The sequence below is a fragment of the Myripristis murdjan genome, chromosome 3 (assembly GCF_902150065.1).
Source record: "Myripristis murdjan chromosome 3, fMyrMur1.1, whole genome shotgun sequence".
NCBI lineage: Eukaryota > Metazoa > Chordata > Actinopteri > Holocentriformes > Holocentridae > Myripristis > Myripristis murdjan.
The window spans coordinates 1,647,397-1,659,585 of NC_043982.1; the positions used below are offsets into that span (position 1 = coordinate 1,647,397).

The window sequence follows — 12,189 nt, forward strand, 5'->3', positions numbered from 1 at the left end:
AGCACAAGACTGACATGTAATCCATTTTCTTCTAATAGATAGCTCTCACAGGCTTTTGTGCAGAAAATGGAAGGAGGTAAAGTCTCTTTTCTTGGATTTCTTATATTTGATGTCAGCATTTAGTGCTGGGGGAAAATTCTCCAGCAGTGCTATTCTACTTTAGCCTGTTGTCAGTCCGATATCTTAAAGTGGCTACGGTATCAGTGCTTCCCCAGTGAGGGGAACTCATAGGCAGAGACCTGGGTAGAATTAATTTGCTGTAGGCATTGCAGCTTTGCTCCAACCTTGTATAAGATCGACCCTGCAGCGCATTGTAATCGAATCCATCTGTCTGTCAGAGCCAGTACAGCATAGTAAAATCATCATCTCTTGAAAAGAGAATGTTAAAGCGTTTTCCCACACGTCAAGGAGAGTAATGAGTGGAGCTTTCTGGATTAGGAACCTGCTGATGTTTTGGCATCAAACTGGGAACAAACAGTTACTTTCCAAAATGAGATAATCTGCAATTTGAAAAATATGTCATCTGCTCCTATATAATCACTGTTGGCATATACCGCAAAGTAGTACCATAAGTAGAGGGTGGCATATTATTGAGGTCATTAACTGTATTTGCTGGCTGCGTTTAAAAGAGTAAGTCATATTTCCAGGATACAAACATCTATGTTTTTAACATATACAGCAATCAGTGGAAAGTCACCTTTTAAAAAAGGGCTGGAAACTGTTCAGGCTCTTCACTGACAGATTCTGGCCTTGAATCTCATCCCCTGACACGAGGAGGGGTTTTTCAGAGACATTTTGAAAACGTGAGTTTTCACTACACATTTTCGGTTCTTTTTTTACCCTCCACTTGAGCTAACTTTGAGCGTTAGTGAACAGAAGCAAGACAGGAGATCTGTATTGTGGATCCAAGACACATACATATCAGATAGAATGATTGATTTGTCAGGGCAGATTCTGATAACGACTTGGTGTTTAGGGCTGCTATTCCTTTGCAGTAAATTTGAAATGTTCTGTGTCAAAATTTACTGTAGACCTATTGGACCCACCAACATAATCCTTGGTTTGAATTAACAAGTGTGTAATTAATATTATTATATTAGGTAAAGAAAAAAAAATTGGTTGTTTGTATGTTATAAAGTAAAATAATCAGCAGAGACCGTTGACTGGTCATTCCCTAATACCACGGTTCTCAAAGTGGGGTCCGTGAAAAAATTCACGGAAATGTATTTTTTTATTTTATTTTATTTTTTTCAAATTTTTTTGGGGGGGGAATTGTGAAATAAATACTGTTCATTTTTAAGTGTCTTCCATGATTGATTTGGGGAGCTTACTCATGTGATTACACATCAGGCAATCTGGTATGACACCTCACAGGCGCTCGCACGGCTTCACAAATAACAGCGACAACAAACACTCAAGTCCATCAGTGTCTAGTCAATTCTTATGGTACAGAAAGGGCTAACAGTTGGCCTCTGCTAGAGGTCCTGCCTGTAACCTAATGTCGCTCATCGATTGACTCTGCCGTTTTTTTGCTAATGTGTGATTGGCCGTCCCCGCTGTCACTCCATGTGGTTGTAAAAAAGCGCCAGAGGACGAGCACAGCGGAGTTTGTTTGGCTGGTTGGCCAGCAGCTACGCACAGGGACTGATTTCTTCACTGTTTATTTCGTCAGGTGGCAGTTAGAACAATAGTTCAGCATGTTTCTTTGACATGAGAGATTTTATCAGGCACATTGGCCTGTTGTCTTTAGGGAAGCAGGAATTATCCATTTTCCCGGTCCCCGGAAAATTTGGACCACTCCAGGGCCACAAAAGTTTGAGAACCCCTGCCCTAATACACACGCATGCACACAACCAGGCACAGTTTCCCACTGACCCACACATGCAGTGAACAAGTTAACGTGTATCTGAAAGGAGAGGGAGGACTTCTTTAGCACCTCTGGACAGTAATGGAGTAAGAGATCTGCCTGACATGCTGAAAAAGTGATCAGCCCTCTTTACTCAGCAGTAGAATAATTGGACAGGAGTACCGGGGGGAAAATCATAACAATTAAATAATCAATTTTCAGTGCAGTCCTGTGAAAAAAAAAAAAAACAGACATTTAACACAATGACAGCATGCATTTATACAATTACATTTTAGGCATTTAGCTGACACTTCTTTCCTCAGCAGCTTAGAGTGCAACAATAGCAGCTTCAATTCCTGGATGACGAAAAATTACAAGCAAAGAAAACCTCATGAAAGAGCAAGCACTAGAAAAAAAGGAAGAATAAGAGTTAAAGGGAGAGATTGAAAGAAACCATTGGATACTTTATAAAAAATATGTCCCTTTCCCACTGCACACAGCAGTGGGTTGGTGAATATGTTGTAGCTCTTGAATGTTTTATATCTGTTGGTGGTGTGATTCAATATCCACTGCTTTTTTTTCTCTCATAGCCATTAGATCATCTAGAGGTTGTTATTATTTGTCCTGTTGCTATACATGATGTCACTGTCAGGTTACATTTGAAGACTGGTAGGCTTGTGAATGCAGAGCTCCCTGTTATTGGCTGTGCTCAGTAAACACTGCTCTCACAAGCATGATAAACAGCTGAACATGCTGTATGGGCAGCTCAGGATACTGTCGATGAAAGCTGGTACAGTAGGTTTTAACAATTCTCTGTGGTATTTTGAGGTCCAGTCTCCTAGTGTGAGGCCTCCAATGCAATCAGCCGGGGAATGAGCTTAATCATTTATAATGAGTGCAGAGTCCAACCTGCCAGCCACATGAATGAAAGACAACAGGTCATAGCAGCTGAGCGGATCCAGGTTTTAGAGCTATGCTGCAAGAGGGGGAAAAGATCTTAAAAGTCATTTGTTGCAGTACTGTATCCTAAAAATCTCTATTTAAAGTATTAAATCAAGATTTTATCTGCAACATTCGTCTGACACACACCATAGAGCACTTCTCTGAGCGGGTTTATTTTAAAATTATGTTGGGCTTTGTTTTTGTTTGTTTTTTTTTTAATCATAATGAAATGCTTTCTGATTATTGCTTACTTATACCTGCTGAATGGACAGGTTAACACATAAAGCAGTAAATAACTTAAGGTTGTTCAGGTAATTATGAAGTATGAACAAAAGGTAGGATTAAGTAAGCTTTACTTCTTCCTGCTCCTTTTCGAATATGGTATCTTTACCATTATAAGTAGTAGTAGTAGTTTTTTGTCCCTAATTTATATTGTGATATTGTGTATTTTTATGGTTTTGTTTGTTTTTCTCATGTTACATGTTCGAAATAAATAAACAAATAACTAACTAACTAGCCATGGTGGCTGTCACTGCCCATGTTCACTATCCAGTTCTTTTTATTCCAAACAAAGCAGACACATAAAGGATGGTGGTTGAGGAAAGGCCATGAGGTCACCAACTTTGATAGGGTTCATCCTCTTGGGAGCATGAATGTGCTTTCCAAATTTCATGGCAATCCGCCCAACAGATTTTGAGATATCAAATTTCACAATTTAGCCTAAGGGTGGCTCTAGAGCACTGTTTCTCAAATGAGGGTATGTGAGATTTTAAGAAATATATATTTTAAAAAATAGCATCCATGCAAGGTTCCTTAAAAAATCATTATTTAGCCTAATAAATATGTATTAAAATATAAATGGAAGTTCATAAATTGAATTTTATATTCAGTATTCAATTTCATCATCCTGCAAAACCCCCACCAAAAATGCTTTGCGCTGGTTAGGGGGTACTTGGCTGAAAAAAAATATTTCATTGGGGGTACATCACTGAAAAATTTAGCGATATCTTGTATGCAAATTAAACATTTTGGCCTGAGGCTGGTGCTATAAGAATAGAATAGAATAGAATAGAATAGAATAGAATAGAATAGAATAGAATAGAATCCTTTATTGTCGTTGTGTGCATACATTGGAATTGTTCTGTTCTATTCTATTCTATTCTATTCTATTCTAAGAAAGGTCATAAGGTCACCAAAGTGGCAGGGTTCATCCTCTGTGGAGATTGTTCTCACCAAATTTCTTGGTAGTCTAATCCACACAATGGATTTTGAGATATTTTGCCTTGGACAAAAGTGTTGAAAGAATGGACAGTTGGAGGGGCCAACATGGCCATACTGAGGCCCCTAACCCTAAGCAGCTGTTAAGAAAGTGGAGGGCCCATACCGTCTGTCTTTATGCTCCTCATGTTCTGTGACGGTACGTGAGAAGGGGTTTAAACGCTAAACGGTAACGTTTTGATTGTTTTTGTTTTCTTCTTCGGTCCCATAATCCAAACCAAACGTTCGATTTGGGAACATATGCATTGTTAGCAAGACAGAGAATGTTGTTTTATTTAGCTGTTGTCAGTTGTTAGCCAGCTTAACAGCAACAGAATCACCTGTAGGTGATAGCTAATCAGCTGTTAGTTTGACAGCTGTTGTAGTGGAATAATACAGATTAAGTGATGCAGCTCCCATGATACTACAGTAAATAACACCAATCCGATTGCTTGAACAGAAACCTCTATTGTATAACTGACAACATTCCACAGTCACCAAACTGACCCAGTTTTTCTTACTGCTCACCTGCCTGTTTGTCTTGCCAGAAGGGGTTTTGCACAGCCCTTGGTTTTACAAAGGAAGTGGCATTTTCTTTACAATAGGAAGGGCTGTCCTCACTCCAGTCTGATTGGAAAAATACTCAAGAGTCAGGCAGAGAGCAGGAGAGGATACTAAGGCTGTTGCTCAATTGGTTCCCTGCATGCTATCACTTCAGCGTAAAGTGTCACTACAACTGAAGGCACGCTCACAGCTGTGAAGGGGTCTCCTTGCAAAGGGTGTAAATGAACTGGTCACCGTGGGACACCCTCCAACAGAAGCAGGAAGGAGCTGTTTCCATGGCTACTCAAGGATGCCTTGCTCACCTTGTTGTTCTTATGAGTTGCCTAGTCCCAATGACTCTGAATAGCGAATGTGAAAGGACCATACCCGTGTTTTGTATGTTTTGTGTAATATCAACAAATTGTATATACTTTACTTCTCTGCAAATCTTTTCCCTAAAGCAAGCAGTCGTATTTTTGAACTCTAATATCATTTTTCCTACCTTTTATCCAGCCACTGGATTCCATTTATTCCACTATCCAAGAAATATTCACACCAGTGTTCCATAACCATAAAAAAATTTCACATTTCACACATTTTTTAAAGGCTTTTTGCTCAGAGGAGGAGGAAGAAATCTATGCGCTATACAAAAAAATGAAACTAGGCGACAGGGAACTTACATGTGCAAGATGTTTTCTCCATGCTGCAGGGGTTGTGGTGTATGGCAAAACAGCAGTGATGCACACTCACTGTTGAGGGCTTCTAGAGTCCACTTGCTCTCTTGTTTGGGATGTCCTGCAATATGGCAAATGCTTTATGTGAATGCACCAGAAGAAGAATGGATCTGGTGAAGGGATAGAAGATGGATTGAGGTCCTGTCATGTAAAGAAGAAAGTTCTGGTGCGGACGTACTGGTATAGACATACTGGTATAGTTGCAGATACCAGGACTCATAAAATATCAGACTAAAACAACATAATGATATAAGGGAAACTCCCCAGTATTGAAACATGTGTCCAGGATATTTTGTGCTGGTCATGTGGATAGATGGCAAATAAAGGCACAAGTGGACCTATATGTGTGCGGGCTAATTGAAAATACATTTGACTGACTTCATAAATAGCAGATCGTATCCGCACACAGTAACATCAAGAGGCAGGCATGTTTTGTAATCACATCAGACACAGTCTCGTATCAGAGCACAAGATGAGATTAATGCTGCTGGCTATTTTCACTCTGTATGAGCCGCTACAACCAAACAAGTGATGCAAGTCTGTTTACCAGCCCTGAAACTCTGCAGGAGATTGAGTGTGAAGTAACCTAATAGGATTTACACTTGTACATGTTTCCATGGCTTCTCAGACAAAGAGGAAATCTGTGATTCAATTTGGGATTACTGGCTGAATGGGAAAAAATAAAGGAATCAATAAATGATTGAATGAATCAATAAATGAAAGGATGGCTGGATGAATGGCTGGATGAATGACTGGATGAATGAATGAATGAATAGAGTAGTTACAATCATAGAAATGGAATTGAATTGTTGACTTCGTCTCTAGTTTATGGGGCCTGGCAGTTGCCTTCCTGTAGAGAAAAATACATTTTGTGATTATGAAGTATCAATTCCTCTGCACAATGTATAAAATATATATTTGACTTGCATCATAAGAGTGTGAATAGAAAAACCTGAGCACATAATGGGTTAATAAATAAAAGTGGATCTGCAGCAACATCTTTCTGATCAATACTGCATAACATGCCTTCATGTTGCATATTGACAGTCTGTCAGCTGTTTCTTCTTAACCTTTTGAAATCCAGGAGCCCATGGGCAGACTTTTGTTTTGTAAGGTTTTACTCTGAATAAAATTCACTTTATTTCCTTTTTTTGTTGTTGTTTGTTTTAAATTGTTCATGAAAATGAGAGTATGAGTATGAAATGAGGTAAAGATGAAATGAGGTAAAGATGGATCTTGTGCCCTCAATTTAATCAAAACGAGCGTACAAGGTCAGTCTTGTTCTAACGCAATACTCGTGCCATTGATATAGTGAATCGTGTGTTGGAGACATATGTACGTATATATCCAGTATATTTGATCTTCCTGTCATCCCAGGCTCCGTACTGATCCTCGCCTTGGTGTTTTGATGGGCAGGGCTGGTCATCTAGGTTGTCAGAGTGGACACAGATTGCTGATACTGAACTATGTGGAGCTCACACAATAGGCCAGGCCAGCCGTCTGGGCCAGAAAAGCCTTGGCTGGACAGATTCTCCTCATACCGATGTTATTACTGTTGGAGGTCTGTGATGGCTGTTGGCCGGCTGAGCCCAACAACAAAAGGTGGTTTCATCCTATTAGTGGAGTGCTAACGTGTCTAATTCCTCTCTAGTGGTTTGGTCTGTCTCTTTGGATGCAGGAGGCAGACAAAAGCAACTGAATACAGAGTTTACCGCAGCGCAACAGTCCAAAACACCAGAATCGATCCGGTCTATGCGGGCACGGCGGGGCAAAGTTGAAGCCTGCAACGGGTTTCGCTCTGCCAGCCCCAAGGTCAGCCAGTGATCCCGGTCTGGAAAGCAGGGTGAAATGAAACCTGCGGAGGCATGTCAGAAATGTTAATTCTGGTTGACCAGGCATAAATAACATTGTCAGAGGAATTAGAGTTTGTTCCTGCGTGCTGAGTTTTACTGACACTGCAAGAAATGTTTTGGTGGAGGGGCTGTGCTCGCATCTTTCCAGGAAAAACAGATTTTCTGAATTGTATAAATACATACTTTGCCTATTGGTCTGGTGACACACGGGTTGAGGGGCACAATTTAAAAGCACTTCGGAAGGCTCAGTTCTTGGACTTATTTTCCATAAGTACTTCATTGTATGTACACACACACACACACACACACACACACACACACACACACACACACACAGAGCCAGCATAAGATTCCTTCTTTCTCTGGCACCAGAGGGTCTGCGGTGACATCACTGACCCAGGGGAAGCCAATTTTCCTATTTTTGGTGACATACAGCCAGGAAAACTCTCTCTCTTTCTCCTTTACCCGCTCTCACTCAAACTCCCTCTCTCTCTCCGCTGCACTCCTCCTCTTTCATCTGAGCTTTTAACGCACAAGATAAGATAAGGGAAAGGTGGGGGAGGCTGGGTGTCCCGCCTATGCTTGGCTACTTGTCTAACACAGATCACAGTATCACAAGGGCATGATGTAATGCTGCTGCTCAGTGGCCACACGAGGTGAAGTGATGGTTCACTTAGCGTTTCGGCAGTCCATTCTTCAGCAGTCGGGCCTCTCAGCCGGTCATCTGATGGACTTTTTCAGTTTGTGATCGGTATCCCAGTGGGACGACACAGTATAACAAATGGCTGTACTCAGGACAGCAGTACGTTTTCTACCCGAAAACTCGACCTTTGAACACTCCGAAGACTGAGCACCCTTTATGCTGGGTGTTGAGATTTCAAGGAAGATTCAACCATAAATCACATAAACACAAATATGCCCTTTTTATGTTGTGCTTGTGGTGCTGTTTTATTGTTTTCTAGTTTCCCTACTAATGTCCTCACACAGTAAGTTCCCATTAGCACGCCAGAATTATGACGATATAATTTTGAGGAAGTAGAATCTAAGAGACTACAGCGGGGATGGAAGGGAAGGACTTGCATCCACAAACAGCACATTACTGCTATTCTTGTGCTGCGTTGTCGCTCTGACCTCTCAAACAAACTGCAGCTATGGACCTTGCCACCCAAGTACATCTCTTCTTATTAACTGGTGAGATGGCACATTTCTTGGAGAAACCCGACCCCATAAGTCATTTGTACAGCAGCTTACGAAGAGCTATAGTTATGTTTTAAAGTTAAGTGACCTCTAGTGGTCCTGGAATAACAACACTGTGGTGTAGTATTGAGGATGGCCTAAGGAGGCTGATGCTGTGGTGGACGGGTCAATCAACATGACCTTCTCTCAGCCCACCTGAGTTCAAATCCTGTGTAAAGTGAATTGTTTGTTTTCAGCTAGCTAATATTAGCGAATGTTAGCTGACTTTTCATGACTTTAACCCTGACCTTTTCCTAACTGTAACCAAGTCTTTTTAGAGGTTAGAGTGCTTACCCGCTCAGGAAACAGCCCTTTGGGTCATATTAGAGACGCTCCTATAGGTCGTATTAGAGGGTTGGAACAAACAGCCTGTGCAGTCTGTGCAGGGTGAGGGGACTTGTTGATTTTTTGCATTTGTTGGATGCTAATTGTAACCAGAGTATATGGTTCCATCTGCCTAAGCCTGCAAAGCCTTTGAGGGTTTAAACTTCCTTTAAAAATAGCCTTAATAACCTTCGCATGCTGCCTCTAAATGCCTGCCATTTCAGAATTCAAAAAAAAAAAAAAAAAAAAAAAAAAAATCAAGGTGGAGAGTACATACAAGCAGTTTTACAAACTTCCTCTATATAAAATTCTCCATCAGAAAAAAACAACAACAATTGGCTAAAGATTCTTGGTGGCCAAGTGGGAATACCTCTTCCTCTGCTCCTCAGTTCACAACTAGACAACTATTACATTAAAACTCTGCTGAAACAACTTCAAAACACACAGAGCTGTATGCGAGTGTAAGCTGGATGATGAATGTGAGAAAGGAAGCAACTCCGTGCATGAAGGTGCATTCCAGGCTCCCTATAAAGAATTCAGTTGATCAGATTTGTAAATTGTAAATTGCAATCATGCTGGCTATTGCCTGTTTTGCTCTCTTTCGCAGTTTATCGATTTCACAGCATATGGTTTTATGACATGTGGTCTGTGAGGCTGCAGTGGTTACAGACATTAACACTAATGCGTAAAGCAGACTGCTTTGTTGGTGCTCAGGTCGGAGTAAATGCACTTAGCCTGTATGATGTGAGTTATCAGTTGGGAGTTGCTGAATTTGGCTGCCTCTCTCATTGCCCTAGCTTGTTTCCTCACTATGGTCAGCTTCAGGTTAACAGATGTTCTTTACTGTATGTTGTCTTATTTACTGTCAGAATTCAGTAGAGAAGCATTTCATTTTCTCTCTGATCGGTTTGTCCAGTCCTTTACATGGATCAGAGTTTCTGCTTCCACCCTGCCTGGAAAAAAAATGGTGTCAGGGGATGAGTGGGGCATATACATTTCTTTGAAAGCTGTATTTGAAACTGCAGAGTGTTATTCTGCATCTCAAACTGTGCTGGATAATCCAATCGTTTAATGGCTCCCCACCCTGCCAACTTAAGCTAAACCCCCATGTTGAGGATTGTTGAATTATTCTAAACTAGCCGTGAACCGGAGCTGCGTGAACACAACACCACTCGCTGATATCCATGTCCTGGTGCCTCTGTGCTCGCTCTCATTGGGGAACTCCAGTCCTCCTTTTATGCAGCACTAAATACATCCTCTGCTTCCTATTTGGTCTGCTGTGTTCCCTCTCCCTGCGGGCGATGTGATAACATATGCTCGAACCACCAATACACCAATAACACCAAAGAGCCAAGCCCTAGATTTCCCAGGCGGGATGGAGTTACACCGCCAGACACTCATGTCAGAACAATTTTTAAACATCATTTTCATAGGACTTTTTGCCACTTGGAGACTTATAGGAAAGATGAGCGAGGATGTGAACCCACAGTGTCACAAGTACATGGCATGCTGAGCCACAAAGACACCCCAGATCAGGCATAAGATTAAGGTTTGACAGGTTCAGTGCTCTCCGAAATTGTAACGGTGAGCCGCCGACTCATCCTGGCTTGTGAAAGGTTCAGACGTTCTCAGACCTTGAATGTCATTTGACATTATTGAAATTTTGGCTGAAACTTTTGTTCGCAGTAAATGTAGATCGGTTGCAGTAGTCATCTGTATGCATGTGTGTCTATGGGGTCTGTCCTCTGCTTGTGTCTTTTCACTCTTTTCTGTCATGGCAATGCAAAACAGACAAAGCTGACCTTTTTCAGTGCTAGTCCACTGTGAATGTGTTTACTGTAACTGTGTCTTGTACACAGAAATGATCTGTATGGTTTGGATTCAGTCTGGCCTTTTGTGTGAAAATTACTTAATGAGTATAAAGCCGTCATTGTTCTGGGCTAAGCTTTAACAGGAATTACCTCTGCAGTGTTTTCACATTGAGATTGTTGAACCCTTACTTTCTGCCTTAGCTTTGTAGTTTTCTTGGTCATATGTGCACACAGCAATCAAGTCCTTATTGGATCAGCCCTGTAAACAAAAGCTGCACAGACTCAGAAATGTCTTTTTTATTGGACAGAGTTTTTGTAATCTGTCATCCTGCCAGGTTAGAAATTTTGGTGGAATGGAGAGTCGAAACAAATTGAATTCCAGTCCCCGTAACTTTACCCGTTATACCAAGTCTGGTGTTCATAGCAGTTAAAAATGTACAAACAAACCGCTGAATATGCATCTCCTCATCCCCATAAAGCTTGGCATTTTGGAGTCATTTCCTATAGCTAATTTGGACTGTGTTAAGTAATGTTAATTATTTGTACATCCCATTTTCAGGTCCTAGGCACGCAAAGTGGACAATAATGAGAAAATGCAGGACTCGCACCATTATGCTTCACTGTACCTTTATTCCAGAACACAACATCAAATCCGCAGTCAGCCTTAAAGAGCAGTGTCAATAGAACCCATTTCCAGTAGCAAAGGACAAGTCCTCCTCACTGTCCACACAGTTAAAGACTTAAACCGAAAACTCACCACCAGTAACATTGGGTGTCAAATCTTGTATCAAATCACTACCAAGACTATCTCATACAATTCAAAAGCAATTTGAAAGTAGGAATTTGAAATAGAAATATACTCTATATCTTAGATTAGACTCATGGAGGCCTAGTGGTTGAGATTTTTCTCTCAATAAACATCATGTAAGGTATTAATAGTCCATACATTTTGTGACAAATAAAAAGCATTGCATATCATTTAAATCTTGTGTGAAACATCTGCCAATAGATGAATCATTATCAGTCAGCTTTTATATTTTCACCTCACAGAAGCAATGAAACTCTGATTTAGTATGCAAAATACTCCTGTGATCGTCTGATTGGGTGACTTTTGCATTTGTGTTTGTTCCACTTCAGGCATCCAGGATGACCCGTTCAGATGAGGACAGGGATACCGGCTGGGACGCCTGGGGAGCCTGGAGCGACTGCTCTCGAACGTGCGGAGGAGGAGCCTCTTACTCACTACGGCGTTGTCTCAATGGAGGGTAAACCTGATTCCACTTCTAACAAGACACTATTTGGCTGTGTTTTTGAAATATGGAAATACGTTCTGGCAGATATCTGATCATTAAAATAGGATAAAAGAATGCCACTTCAAAGATCTGATCCCTGTGCAGACCTACTTGAACAGTTCTGCCATGTTATTGGAGCTGATGACGCTGTTTTAATGTCTAAAACTGTCAATTGGGCACATCAGCACGTCGCCTCAATTCACAGATCATGTTTTTCAAAGCGCAAAATATTCACTGGAGAGAAATGAATTGTTCTGATATCTGTTAAGTTGAATTTCTAGTTCAATCAGTACACCAGTAGGCTATGCTTTGGAAGTACACAACATTTTCAGCCTCTAAAAGGAATCCGAA

General features: G+C 41.0%; 1 protein-coding gene across 1 annotated transcript in view; it reads left to right on the top strand.

The window, feature by feature from the left end:
• LOC115356997 (ADAMTS-like protein 3) overlaps positions 1-12,189 on the top strand; it is a 141,761-nt gene that overhangs the window by 82,937 nt on the left and 46,635 nt on the right. Inside the window, exon 4 of the mRNA XM_030048316.1 lies at positions 11,684-11,811. Within this exon, the coding sequence (XP_029904176.1) occupies positions 11,684-11,811 (128 nt within the window). The remainder of the gene's footprint in view (positions 1-11,683; positions 11,812-12,189) is intronic.